General features: G+C 36.9%; 1 protein-coding gene across 5 annotated transcripts in view; it reads left to right on the top strand.

Annotated features, from left to right (window-relative positions):
- PIBF1 (progesterone immunomodulatory binding factor 1) overlaps window positions 1–15,053 on the top strand; it is a 123,620-nt gene that overhangs the window by 3,828 nt on the left and 104,739 nt on the right. For all 5 annotated transcript variants that reach the window (XM_069802575.1, XM_069802574.1, XM_069802578.1 and 2 more), the window contains exons 4-5: window positions 165–363; window positions 6,982–7,101. In XM_069802575.1, coding sequence (XP_069658676.1) covers window positions 165–363; window positions 6,982–7,101 — 319 coding nt within the window. The remainder of the gene's footprint in view (window positions 1–164; window positions 364–6,981; window positions 7,102–15,053) is intronic.

Raw genomic sequence — 15,053 nt, 5'->3', positions numbered from 1 at the left:
TGTAACCATGGTGGTACACACTCTTGTGCTAATTACCTAATCTCTAAGTAAATTTCCCCCTCTACAAAATGAGCATAACTCACTCCCTTGCCAGGGTATTGTGAAGGTTTGTCACGTGTGTTACTTGCTGCTTAATGTCTTCTGTTTTCAAATCAATCTTGAAGAAAACACCAGGCTCTAATGAAACAAGAAATGGAAACTATTTTATTGAGACAGAAGCAACTGGAGGAAACAAATCATCAGTTAAGGGAGAGGGCTGGAGATATCCGTCGTAGCTTGCGAGACTTGGAATTAACAGACGATTGCTATGAGAAGCTAAAGTCTCTTCCTGAAGATCAGCTTTCTATCCCTGAGTATGTTTCTGTGAGTATCGTGTTTTGTATTGGTTTAAAATATAGCTGTATCCTGGGTCTGGCTGGGATGGAGTTAACTTTCTTCATAGCAGCCTGACTCTTGCTGCCACAAATCGGCTAAAGCGGTGTTGGTAACACACCAGTGTTTTGGCTATTGCTGGACAGTGCTTGCACAGCATCAAGGCTTATTCTTTTACCCATTCTGCCTCCCCTGTCCCAAGTGAGCTAGGGGTGCTTATGAGATTGAGGGGGGACACAGCTGGACAACTGACCCAAATTGGCCAAAGGAATATTCCATACCATCTAACGTAATGCTCAGCAGTATAAACTGGAGGTAGAGGAAGAAAGAGGAGGTGGGGGGCTGGCTTCCAAGGTGGTTATTGCTCAGAGACTGGCTGGGCATTGGTCTACTTGTGGGAGGTGATGTGTGATTATCTTTGCGTGGCTCTTTGTTTGTTTGTTTTTAATTTTATCTCTCTTTTCATTCACTAATTAAACTGTGGAGAAAACCTGGCACCTGAGTTTTCTTGCTTTTGTTCTTCCCACTCTGTCCTGTTCCCACTGGATGGAGCAAGTGAGTGAGCAGCCATATGGGTGCTTGGCTGCTGACCGGGGTCAACACACCACAAGCTGTACATTGCTTTTGTTTAGAATTAAAGAGATGTGCATATAGTAGAAGTCAGTCTATACTCTTAGAATTCTTACTCTTCCCCAACTAGAAATGAAGGACCTTCAGAGGCAGATGTGCTTCTGGATCAGTCCATTATGACTAGATTCCAGTGGAACCTTTTAATCCCAGACTCTGATGTCTTAGAGTAGAATTGCTGATGTATTTTAAGATGGTTAAGCAGATGGAGTGTTACAGTTACACACTGGGCACACATTGATGATATGAAATACAGCACGCTGAAAACAGGAATCTGAAACTCAGCTTGCCAGAACCACAGGTTGAGATGGCTCTTGCAAATGTCTCTTACCTTTCCCTCATGCTTTCCATCTGGCCCTTTCCTATCTGACTAAATGACAGAGATAAAGTGTACCTTAAAGTATACTTTAAGACTCATTTTCTTGGTTTAAGAAGTTTGTTAATTATGGCTTATGCATAGATGGAGGGGCGGGGGAGTACTCTGCTTGCAATAAAAAGACAATGCCTTCACAGACTGTAGGACATGTCCAGAGCATCCTGGCTCACTTCTGAGAATGAAGAGGATTTAGACATGTAGACCTTAATTCACCAAAGTATTAGCATTGTACTTATCTATAGAGCTAGTTATTAAGGAAGCTGTAAATAATATAATGTTAAAAAGCTTAGTGCATTTGCTGAGGTATAAATGCTGTGTGAATGAGTTCTCTTGCTGGATGAAAGTCATGCTATAATGTGCTCTAGATATATACAGAGACATAAAACTTGTCATTCTTGTTTAAAGGATGTTTTTGGGAACATCTTTTGAAAAGTTCCAAAACTTGGATTTTTGAAAGTATTAGGAAAATGTTAAGGCTCTGAGTGATAAACAAGAACACTTAGCTTGGGGCCTGTTAGGTTATTACCCCCTAGTTGTCTACTGTATCCACTGCCCTCTGCAGAAGTACAGACTGAGAAGTTTTTCTTGATTTCTGCACCACCATGGTCGATAAAGCATGTTTTTAACACAAACTGAAATCCATGTCAGTTTGCTTGAAATTGGTGTGCAGGAAGCTCCAGGGCTTCAGGACTTGACAGTCAGTGAGTACAAAAGACTGTAGCCTGGCAGGACAGATACCAAGAGTTAGTAACCTTGCCAGCTGCTTTAAGTGAAGCTGTCACAGCCCAGTTAGAGTGCTTAGATTGTATTTGTGAGTAGAAAGGGGCTCTAAAAAAGATGTGAAGCTTCTGAAGGGAGGGGTGAGTAACAGCCGCCTTCTACCCCTAATCTACCTTTCTTTTCCTCTTGTGTTCAGCCAGTAAATGCTACTTTTGCCTGTGACTCAAACACCACTACTTGTGTGTTCAGTGAAGCCCCTGTCTTCTTTACACATCACTTTTTTATTTTGAAGAAGTCCTTTATTGAACAAATTAAATTATTTTTTTTTCTGGAGAAGACATTCTAAAGATATACTGTAGCAAGATGCTGTTTTCTGCTTTTTCTCTCAACTTCTTTTGGCAACAGGATCAGTGTGAACCTGAGTGTATCATTTAAGCTCAGTGATTGTTTATCATTACTTTGAGTTATTTAGCTGATACAGATGCTCGGAGGCTACAGAACTGTTTTGCATATCCTGTCTATGCATCCGTTTGGCTTCTGAAGGCTAGGAAAAGGATGTTGAAGGGGAAAATTAATTGTTCTGATTCTGTTTTCTGCTTTGCTTAACTAAGTAGGAATTGTGCATTTCTCAGGCAGATAAAATCTCTGGCTCCAGATCTATGTGCAGACTAATAGTATAGTCTACTGATAGTAAGGTAAAATTCTCCTTGGCGAGAAAGAGTTCTGCTTAGAGAAAAATGGAGCAAGAAACTTCCAGACTCTTATTTCTATTTATCAGTTATAAAATATTGCCTTATAATTATCCAGGATAGAAGTAAATGTATATGTAATGCTTACACTTTATTTGAAACCTGGTATACTGGAAAAAAAGCAAGAAGTGGTTAAATACAGATTTTGTGTATAGAGGTATTCCAAGTTTAAAATAACTAGAATTAAGACAAATGTGAGATGTTTTTTACTGTTCTTCCACAAAGGGGTGCAATAGTGACATGTTTGAGCAAAGACTAGATAATGTTTAATGTTCATGATGATGACAAATGCAAAATGATCTTTTTTTTAAAGTCATGCTTTTTTGTTTTGAACTTATATGTAAAAAATTTAGAGGTTTTTAACTGTTTATAAGAATGATTTTTTTTTTTAATTTTTTTTTAGAAACCGTGTGTGTAAAATTTTAAAGCACTTCAGGCCATTGAACTGGTGCTTAGCAGTTGAATCACGTAATTTGTTCGGTATAATGAGACTCTTGTGTACTCTCCTCTCAAAATTTTTCACCAAGTTGTTTAAGAGTGGTATCTGAAAATTCTGTTTGATCCGATTTTAATCACCGTGTCTGTCAGTTGCATCATTTTGCTTACTACAGTTCAGTTGCTCTTTGCAGTTTACTGATTGTTGTTTAACCCCAGCCAGCAACTAAGCACCATGCAGTCGCTCACTCACTGCCCCCCACCCAGTGGGATGGGGGACAGAATCGGGGAAAAAAAACCATAAAACTCATGGGTTGAGATAAGAACAGTTTAATAGGACAGAAAGGAAGAAGCTAATAATGATAATAACAACAATAATAAAATGACAATAATAATAAAAGGATTGGAATATACAGAACAAGTGATGCACAATGCAGTTGCTCACCGCTTGCTGACCAATGCCCAGTTAGTTCCCGAGCAGCGATCCCCCCAGGCCAACTCCCCCCCAGTTATATACTGGTGCGTCACATGGTGCAGAATACCCCTTTGGCCAGTTTGGATCAGCTGTCCCGGCTGTGTCCCCTCCCAACTTGTTGTGCCCCTCCAGCCTTCTTGCTGGCTGGGCATGAGAAGCTGAAAAATCCTTGACTTAGTCTAAGCACTATTTAGCAACAACTGAAAACATCAGTGTGTTACCAACATTCTTCTCATACTGACCCCAAAACATAGCACTATACCAGCTACTAGAAAGAAAATTAACTCCCAGCTGAAACCAGGACACTGATGCAACCACTTTCGCACTTCATTTAACAGAAGCCAAGTTTCTCATCCTCTGCACCTACCCATTTTTAGCTTAACTCTAATTTTCTGTAAAAACTGGTGGGCACATGCTAAAAGTTTTTTTTGAAATTGCCTAGAAAGTGGTAACTTTTTCCTTACAGCACATCTATATAAATTTGTAATTTTTAAGATATGCAGTTGTTTCTGAAATCCCATTGCAGTAATTTTTGTTTCTGCTGTATTGACTTGGCAAGAGGCAATGTGTGGTTTGACTGCTAAGTTACATGAATGTTTATTGGCCATTAAGCAAGCTAAATAACAGTAACAGTTGAACTTCTGCTACAACCTTCCCCTCATCTGCTGCATTCATTTACACTTTCTTTTTACCATGGGTAGATCTATTCTTGGGAAGGCTGTGCAGATATGCTTATCCCTGATACCTGTATCCCATGTCATCTTGGTTTGATACTGGGTAATCTGTTTCAAGGTGGCGGTTGGTTGGGAAGTAAATGTGGCATGATGGCATAAGTTAGGTTTCCTAGGGAAATCACAGTAAAAATACAAGCACTTAAGGGAAAAGCTAGGTGTGGTTTAAAAAAACGCACAGTGCTTTAAATAGTTACCAATTGTGACAACCAATGTTATTTTTTAAGAAAAAAAAAACCTTAAAAATTTTGTAATCATTTTTGTTTGGGGAAAAAAGAGGATTTGATTGAAATTCAGTTGCTTGGTTTCAGATGTAATCAGACAAGTTCTTAAAGAATCCAGATAGATGAAAACCGTGGTCAGCGGAAGCTGTAGTTAAGAGACTAAAATTGTATTTACTGCTTTGCATGCACAATTCTAAAGTGTTTGGGTTTTTTTCCTAAGGAAGTAGTTGAAGCCCGTTATAGTTCAGAAGTTAGAAAGAACCCACAAAACTAACTTCGCTGTTTGATTTCATGCAAACCCATTAGAAGCAATGTGATTTCACAGATGGACATGAAAAAACTCCTTAAATATTGAAGGAATAGAATACTGCAAGAAAAAAAAAAATAGAAGTGAAGCAGTAAAAGGAGGCAATAATATGCAGTTAGTTTACTTCCCAGAATAGAAAGACATTTTATAGTTTTAACTGTAGCACCTGATGGTTCAATTTGTCATTTGGAACTTTCACAGCATGAGCAAAAAAAATTATCATACCTTATTTGGGGTTTAAATGAATTGTACTTTAAAAAAAAAATCCTTAATTTTGTTCATTTTATGTGCAAACCTAGACATAACGAATTGAGAATCCCTTGTTACCATCTTAAAAAAATTACAATAGCAACTATATTTTGGGAAAGCTTTCATTTTTTCAATAAAAAGTAACTTTAAATTTATAGCTTATGTCCTGTTCTAGCTTATATTTGTTTTCCATCTAAAGGTAAGGGTGAAAGGTGGAGTCTTTGATGGGTACAACAAATTCAGACAACTGCAGCTTTCAACAAGCACAGTACTTGAAAAAGCTTGGAAATAAAACCCCCCAAAATGTACCACTTATTAGAAAATTTCACTTTTCTGCTGTACTGCTAATCTTCCAGTCATGTTGCACACTTGCTTTATTGTATAAAGCAAACTACACCTACGTTTACATCACAAATTTCTATGGCTTCTGTGTTTTTTAGAATTGTATGCTGTAAATTATATACTATATACCTGGAACTTCTCTTTGTCTTCTGTTATTTACAGGTAGCAAAAGAGACCTGTCCTCTTTCTGTGTGGAAGTATAGTACATCTAGCTCTTGAATGCTTACTTTATCTGTGCTTTCTTGCTTGTAATTCTTCTTCAATTGTATATCAAACAAAGAGTTAATGATGGGGAGTATGGAGTAGCTTTTGCATGAAAATACTGTTTAATTATCTATTCTCCCCCCGCCCCCAACAAACAAACATTTTAAGGTATCAAGTTAATCTAGGAGTAATAACCTCTGTGTACGTGTGTGTGGGTGTATATCAAAAAAGCTCTTTCTTCTTTGTTTCTTTTTGTTTTTTTTAATACTGACTTTTTGCTTTTACTACTGTGTTTTCTGCTATTTTTTTCTTGTTCAGTAGAAAAGTTCTGGAAGAGTTTTATGGATCTGAGTCTTATTTGTCTGAATCTATGCCTGTGACTGGAGTGGGGGAAGAGAGAGGAGTATGTGTAATAGTTGTTTTGGGTGTTTTTTTCCAAATCCTTTTACAAGGCTTTTTTTCAGTGTTAATTTAGCAGAGTCGAGTCTTTGAGAGGCTTAGCTACATGATGCAACTGAACCCATATAGCAACATGCTACTGCTGAAACTGTGTGCGTGGGGTGTGTCACGGTGCTTCCTGGTTATGTGCTGTTCCTGCTTCCTGTGCTTGCTCTTGCATTTTTCTTGGTGCAGATTCAGCACACTGAACTGGCAGAAAACAAAACTAATCTCTCTGTATTTCTACATACCCCATAAAAATTTATATTGGCTTGGGGGAAGTTTGCAAGTTAAGTTGGTTTATTGCTAAATAGGCTTTTTTTTTTTTTCTTTTTAAGCTGTTAATCAAATAGTCTCTCGAGTTGGCACAAGTAAGAGGGTGGGACCACGTGGTCCATTAGCAGCTGTATTTTTTAATTCAGCAGCCTGACGGGGAGCTGCCTTAGTTGAACAGAAATGTATATCTTTACCTTTATTCCTCTTTTGTTTTTTTTTCAGTGCCAAACACAAACTGATTATTTCTTAGCTGCTGCTGTCAAAGGCTAAGGAATGACACTCTCCTTGCTTTAACATTCCCCCACTGCCCCAGCCCCAACCAGGTTCTTGGTAGGCACTAGAAATCATTTTGTGAATTATTGCCATAAAATGTTGAGCTGATTTGTTTTGGGGATTGTAGTTTTGCAATTGCAATTTTGCCAGTCTCAATTTTGTATATATATCTTGTTCTTCTAGATCCGATTCTATGAAGTAGTCCATTCCTTAAGAAAAGAGCTAAGTGATCTACAGATGAAAAAGGAAAGCCTAACAAAAGAACTAAGTGGGTACAAATCCCAGCTGAAGTGTCTGACAGAGGTCTGTGCACCTTAATTATCTCAATTAATAAAGTGTGTAAATATATATATATTGCAAAAAACCTCATTCTCCAAATCATTATTCGTGTATAAGATATAAAAGCTTTTTTGATTATAAAAATTACTTGGAGGAGGAGGGGGCAGGGAAGGAGGGAAAGGGGAAACATGCTGTATACATCCTTGCATAACAGCTAATTTTAAGTTATGGTTACCCTGTGAGATTTTCTCATGAGACTGTTCAGGATAGACTCTTACCAGCTGTGTTGTGCTTTCTGAGGGTAAGATTCAAGGTGGGGAAGCTGAGAAAGGAGATCCATCCAGCAGTAGTTGATGACACAATGATGGTTCAGTTTATAGTTTTCAAGATGGCTATGTCTTGGTAGTACTTTGCTTCACCTTTTCTTTTAATGATATAAAAATGCATTTTTTAAGAATTCTTTGGAGTTGCATCTTCTCTGTTATGCTTTTCAACTTTTTATGTTTTAATTTTCCTATTTATTTCTATACTAAAGGAAAAAGATAATTTGATTTCAGGTAAGGTATAAATGCCAGAAGTAGAGAAACAAATCATCTAAATACATTTAATTTTTCTTTTAAAAGAGCAAAGGAGTTGAAATGGTATAAGGAGAATGTTGTTTTTAAGGTATTTATGAATTTTTGTAGTATTCTTAGTGTGTATGGAGCTAGGATGATTTGTATTTTAGCTCAGTTCCGCATAAAGCTGGAGTTGTGATAATACAGTTTCAGGTACCCAGAGTATATTTATCCAAGTCATGGCTAGCAGGGACTTAAATGCCACTGTCATTTTACTACTTCTGAAATTATTCTTTAGTTACCACCTTTTTTTTCCTTTAAATTTACTTAGAGAATAATCAGGTGTAAAGAGATCTTAATTATACAGGATTATCTTGTGAAATTCATATTATTTTCATTTCTCTTTTAAATTGAATTATAAAAAGTAGTCAATAAAATTTGTGCATTTATGTGCTTCAGCATTGTTTTCTGTCATCATCTCTGGTCATAACTGAGATTAAATTAATCCTGTTAACTTTGATTTACATGAGCATTTTCCTTCATTGTACATTTAATGTGCTCTGATTTAATAAAATTCTACAGGAGGATTTCAGCCTTCTGAGATTCAACCGACATCTGTGTTAATTTTTGCTGCAGCAATTTAACAGGAGAGTAGATAATAATTAAAGTTGTGCTAGAAACAATTTTCTTGGTACATTGACCTTTCTTTAATATAGAAACTTCTAATTTTGTTCTTTTTATACCACATGGTGGCAGCATCCACCTTTCCCACTGATTTATTTTTTCAAAGTTTGAAGTTTACTGTGCTTTTCTTCTGATGCTGATGAGAAAGCAGTAGAATGTTGCCTGTTTTGAACTGAGGTGGTTCTTTGAATGCTTATACCCTGTTGGCATAATCATGCTTAAAATGAGAGACGATTAGTGAGAATGAATACCTTATTTAAAAAAAAAAAAATCAGGCAAGAGATCCAGATGTTGAAATGTCACAAGAAAAAAAGGCTTACAGTTGTTAATAAAAATTACTCCTTAGGCTTCTCAGATTTCAGATAAGATAACTTACTATGGTTCTTCCATGTGTACAAAACCAACCCCAAACCCAAGTCTTCACTGTATCTGTTATGCATAGAGATGACGTGTTTTGGATATTTAATGAAATGTTACCTGGTAAGAGGTATTTTTTGTATGGGGAGACTTAAGAGTCTGTATTGTGCTTCTGGCAAGTTAAGATTTGACCTAGTGACTTGATGAGCATCACTGTAACAAGGTACCTCAGGCTGTTTCAGATAATAAGGTAAGAGGAGCATGATCAATACGTGAGGGTACTTTAGAATGTCTGATGTACTTGGTACACTAAAGCTAACATACCTACGCATTTCTTGCAGTTTACGAAGAAGCGGTTTCAAGGTGTACTGTTGGTGTAACTTATTTATTTAAGTTCCTTCAATAAGGTCAAGCTTTATTGCAAGGAAATCTATCAGTAGGAAATAAAGCACAGTTTCATTCGGAGTCCTACTTAAGCTCTTACACTCTTCTTTTACTGTTTTTGTGGTATTCCAATAATTCTTTATTTCCGGCCATGTGAACATAGTTGCTGAGGTTTCTTGCATGTTAGTAAATAACTTACACTGTTCAAATCCTTCCTCTGGTTTCCCATCCAATATTCCTTAAATTTTAAGTTTTCTCTAACAGTTGCAATATTTCTGTTCTCTACATAGCCTATCAACAAAGTGTCTGTTCTGGTTTTAAAATTTCTTTAGTAAACTACCAATACAGACGTTTGAAATACAGTCATCACAGAAGTTAAGACAATTCCCCCCCCCCCCCCCCATGAGAATAAACCACTTCCTACAGTAAGCATTCCTTTTTTTCTACTATTGTAGATAATTAAGACTTTTCCTAATGAGTTTCAACATCTTTTTTTTTTCCTCATTGTAGAACATGGAAAAGAATGAAAATATATGTTTAGCCCCAATCTTTCTATTCGCTACTAACGCTGGCTTTTCTGGTTTTTCATGGCTGACAGACTAGGTTTCAGTATGTCTTATACATGTAGATATTCACCCAGAAATAAAGTCATGAGAAATATGAGAGAATTAAGTATAGAGTCATAGGAAAGTCTGTCTAGCCAACAAAGAATTGAAAAAGTTTGAAGGAAAATCCAAACTTGTCTAATAGGTTAAGCCAACTCTAGGAAAATTTAAATGTGCAATGCATTCATCAAATAAGACAACCATTGCCTAACATCAGCTATGTTATTTTGTGTCAGGGTGGCTCTAGTCCTTTAATTTGGTCAAAGGAAATGAGTGCTAATTTTACTGTCTTGTTTTGGAGTGTGAACTTAAGACACTTAGATTATTTTGTTTTCTCTGCTCACAAGCCTTTATATACTGTTTTGTGAGAAAGCAAACCAGCACAGTTCTATTCTCTGAATGCTATTACGATGAGCCGATATGGCTGAGTATTGGTTATATAAAATCAGGTCTTCAAAGCCACTAAATCTTTTTTTGCTACATGCTGCCTTTTTTTTTTTTTTTTTTTTTTCTTCTTTCTGCTGGGTGGGGGAACCCACCAAACAAAACTCATTGTTGGCACAACAGACCTAGGCTAGCACAAAAGTGAATGCAGTGGCCTGGTATTGTGGCTTCTCGGCCAACAGTCAACTGAGTTTATAAACATCTAACCATACCAGCTATGAAGCTTGGTTCTGTAAAAACTGAATTGTTGTAGCCTTGTAGAAACTAATTTTCTAAGACTTGACAAACCCACATGTTCTTTTTTTTTCTCTGGGCAATTAGTTAATTCATTTGTATTAGAAAAACTTCTGTTTCTGACCTCAGGGCATAAAAGACATCTTTCAAATGTTTGTCACCTGTATTTGTGCTCTAGGTATATAAAAATGTATTTTGTTTGTTCAGAAGAGGCAGAAGGTCCTAAGTATGTATTAGCCTCTGTTAGCACTCATTTAATTCTTTGTGTGCTGAGGAGTAAGACCACTAAAACTCTAGAACTGGGTAACAAAGTTCTCTTGTGGATTGTGTTGCTGCTTTGAGTTAGCACTTAATCAAAGCCTGCTGAATCTGTAAGGCAGACCCGGTAGGGTGGGGAGCTGCTTCTGACAACTGGTAGCAAAGAACAGTGTGTGAAGACTTACTTCTAGCGCTGAAACATAATCTGATAAACGCAGCTAGTGTCAAAAGATTTTTGTCACTAATTTCTGTTTTTAGAGTGGTCAGTACAAGTGGTTCTGCAGTACTACCACTAAGTTAATGGCTCTCTGTACACAATTGTTGCATCTGTGGTTTAGACCAGTGCAGTTCCTCTGATTCTAGGTGCAGCAGCAACAGACTGGGGGGAGGTGGTGGAACAGGTAAAAGCAGTGTTCCTGTATTACACTGGTGACTAATCTGTTACCAAACGTATAGTACAGACTTGTTTCAGTCCTTTTACAGTGCTCAGTACTTCAAGCACAGATAACATTGGCACCCACCATCTGTGGAGGTGCAGATAAAGAAAGTCCAACTATAATGTTGTATTACCAGGAGCTTCCCAGAAACAAAACCAGTTTCTGATGTGTGTGTTCCCATGCTGAATGTCAGTGTACTATTTTCAGAGTTGTTTGCTTCCAAAGTGGTTAGAACCTTCCCTCAAACAGATGTAATTTACTACTTGCGTGTTTCTCTTAAGGCTAGGAGAGAGTCTGAGAATGAAATTCTGCTTTTCTTCGTAGCTTTAGAAGATTTAAGTATTGCTTTCTTCTTCTGGCTATGACTTTCTTGGCAATGTTTTCCTGGAATTTGGTCTTGATAGAGTTTTATCAGGGCTTCCTTTCTCTAGTTGTTTTTTTTTTTTTCTGCAAAGTTGCCTTCAGGACGTGCAATCAAATTTATAGTATGACAGTTACTTAAAAGCTATGGTTAGCTTAAAGACAAAGCTGGGTGTATGCAGGACAAAGATCTCTTCTAAGACCTCGTCTCTGAATCAGGATTAGTAGCTGTCAGGTTTTGCTAGACATACCTAACAATTTTCTCTGTGATAATGTTTCCCAGCTGGAGGAAAAACGTTTCTATTGTCTTCAAAGAATGAACTAAGTTACTGCACTCAAAGGATCAGTTGGCACTAGATGTATCTGAATGTTGTAAAATTGAGGCTACTGTTGCTACTCCAGAAGGACTGCATTTGGTAAGATTTCTTCTGAAGTTTGCACATCTGTAATTAAAGACTGCACTCGAGAACCCTTTCCCAGCCCCCTGACACAAATTCTTTCAAGCAGTGCTTTGATTACTTGGTCTTCACGTCTCTCTCTAGAAAGGACTGATGAGGCCTCAGTCTTAGGTGAGATGTGCCTTCTTTCCTTCATTATTCTTAATATTTATCTTGTTCAGGAAAAAAGCTGCAAAGAAAAATATTCTACCAATAACTGTTAGCTTGGGGCAGCAGTTTAACATTTCCAAGACTCAAGAAAACTTAAATATCTATGGAAGTTCCCTTTTCTATCCAATGTCTTTCCTCCTCTTTTGATATATGGCTATGGCTCATACAGACTGCTAGTTGTTGTTCAGAAGTACCAAATGGCTTAATTCTAGTCTCTAATGCAATGATCTCAAGGATCCTTTTCACCTGAGAACATTTCACTGAAGTCAGCTTTTATTCTCCCCCACTTTCTTTTGCAACAGAGGCATTTATGCCAAAGCTTTTCTTTCTTACCTTTCTTGTAGAACTTCCCTATTTTGGAAGTAGCTCAACATTTTTGTTTATAACTTTTAGTGGCAGATAGTGCCCCATCTACAGTCCTTGGCAGATTACCAATTTCATATCAACATACTAGAAGAGATGTCTTATCCAGTTATGCATAACTTCTTCCTGACATATGGGCCGTTGTATTCAAGTAAATAATGTATCGACCAATAATTTTTGAACGCATGCTATCTAAACAGATTGAAGCAAAATGTCAACTTTACTAAGTAGCAGCACCTCATCCAAATGACATGAGGGAACTGGTTTTCACATAGCAATAGTATAGTAGCTTGACATTTGCCTAGGGCCTTAAGGTACCTTAGGATATGAACAGAAAGTGTTGGCTTGTGTAAGTGATCCTTCAGAGATGAAGTTCTTTTAAATAAGCTTTTTAAAAGCAGGATCACTTTCTTCCACAGGCTTATCTGTGGACAGTGTGAAGAAGTCATGCTGCTTCTGCTTGATTGGCTGATTAATCTTTTCCCTGCATTTCTTTTGTTTATCTTCTTATCCCCAAAGGCTTTTTGAAGGATCAGCTAATCCCTACCATGTATTACTTCTCACTAACTTTGTTCAAAAAGTATGTCATCCGGTTTTTGTACTTGGAATTTAGAGGTGTTCATTTCAGTGACTGCTATAAGCTGCTATTCATTCCAGATGAACAATAACAGTGAAGCTTAATATCATAAAACTAAGGTCTGTCATTAGACCTTTAGTTTCTCTAGCAGTTTGGGTTTTAAATAGCGCAGATCAGGCAAGTTCAGAATCTTCTTGCTTGAAACATCTATCTGTTGACAGTGTTTGTAAACCAAATGGAAGTGCTTCTAGGTAGAGCCTGCCTCACATGCCCTCTAGAAACCACCTGTACTGGTTAATACTGGGTCTCTTGGACCGCTCTGTTAACAATTTCTTTAGGCAATGTTTGCCTACCCATCTTGCACAGGACAGGTTTGTTTGTTTTAACCACCTCATCTGTGTGAGGTGCTACTCTCTGCAGTAGCAAAAATTAGTAAGAAGCTATGCTATGCATTGTTGGCAGGATCATCACAGTCACATTCCATGTGAGGAAGTGCTGTTTGTCCTTTAATTTTTATTAAGGTTTGTGGGCTTACTTAAGTTATTTCTACTTATTGGTGTTGTTTCCAGGACCTCATTCATGTCCTTGGTAGTGCTCTATATCTTGTTCCTTTTAAAAGCCCCTTTTTTGCTTCAGCATGACAAAACTGTTCATCAAGACTTCCAAGCTATCTCTTGAAGATAAATTGAAAGATAAAGCTGTTCCACTGCAGAGATCTTAAAATCAGTTCAGGGTATATGGACATTGCTACAAACTAAATTAACTTCATCACATGCAAAGCAAGGCTGCTTCTTTCTAAGCACAGACAGCTTGATTATATGTCTTTAAGATGTATTGCTGTATAAATCCAGAAGCTTGTGTATCTGCTACCTGGAGATATGCATACCATATAGGGGGTTTTGTGTGTTAGCCTATAGACTGTTTATTAACTTGCCTTGTTGCATTTCTTCCTGTGATTAAAATACAACTTTAACATCTAAAAGATTAGATAGTTGGAAAATAGTGACCCATGCAGTAGAATTAGTATTTCTTTAAGAATTAGGTAAATCTTTAAAAACCAAACCAAACAAAACAAAACCCCTTTCCTTAATTATCTGTTTAACAGTTTGATACTTTAGGTATGTCTTAGTATCACTTTTCAAAAGCAGAATTTAATTTCCTTCCCCTTCACTGGAGTTATCGTTACATGACATTAACAACTAATCTGTTAAATAAAATTCAAAACCTAGTTTAGGTCTTGGGTATTACAAGGAACTAATTTTGTAGATACTTAACTGTTCTGTAAATGGGTACTTTAGCGCTGTTTATGACAAATTTGTCCAGAGGTTAACCAATTTGGTTTTATACTTTTGGTAGTTGTCTTCTGGCTGCTGAATGTGTAATAATGTAGGAGCTTCAATAGCCCACTCTGCGAAGGGCATACGAATTCCAGCATGGTATTAGCAGCAGAATGGCAGAAGATCTCCACAGAGGAATTGTATCCAAACTTAATCTTTCATTTTGCACTTAAAAGTGTCCTTACCACCATTTCCTATTGCAAGATGAGTCATGTTTGCACTGTATAACAGGGTACTTGCACCTGTACGTTACGTATTTGAAACTCTAGCTAACTTGTAGACAACACCTTTAAAAACATCTGAAAGAGGCTTTACCATTATAATTCCATCTTTATAAATGATGGCATTTTAATTGGTTTAAGAAGAAAGTGTTCTGTAGTGTTAATTTGCTTAATGTATTTCCATTAATTAGGGTAAACATAAAGATAAGCCATATATACTAGTATGTTAGGACTAATAACAATTGTGTCTTTAGATGACATGTTCTTAATGATATAACATCCAAAATCCTCATGAAAACTTTCTCAGTGTTGTGATTTTGTGATTGTGATCTAATGTCATTTTAGTGCAAGTGAAAATTACTAGATTTGTGAAATATAAAACAAAAAATTCTTATTTATCAGCAGAATAGTTACAATAAGTTTAGTAGCTCAGGGACCTTTTCTGTAGTGTCTTACAAGTATTTAGGTGTGTTTTTTCAAGAAGGCATTCTGTCAGTCTTTCAGTTTATGGTGCCTGTGAATTTGGTCAGAGTGTTCTTTGTGTCTTTCC

The sequence above is a fragment of the Haliaeetus albicilla genome, chromosome 15 (genome assembly GCF_947461875.1).
Source record: "Haliaeetus albicilla chromosome 15, bHalAlb1.1, whole genome shotgun sequence".
NCBI classification, from domain to species: domain Eukaryota; kingdom Metazoa; phylum Chordata; class Aves; order Accipitriformes; family Accipitridae; genus Haliaeetus; species Haliaeetus albicilla.
The sequence above is the reverse complement of the archived record's forward strand: the minus strand, read 5'-3'. Positions and strand labels throughout refer to the sequence as shown.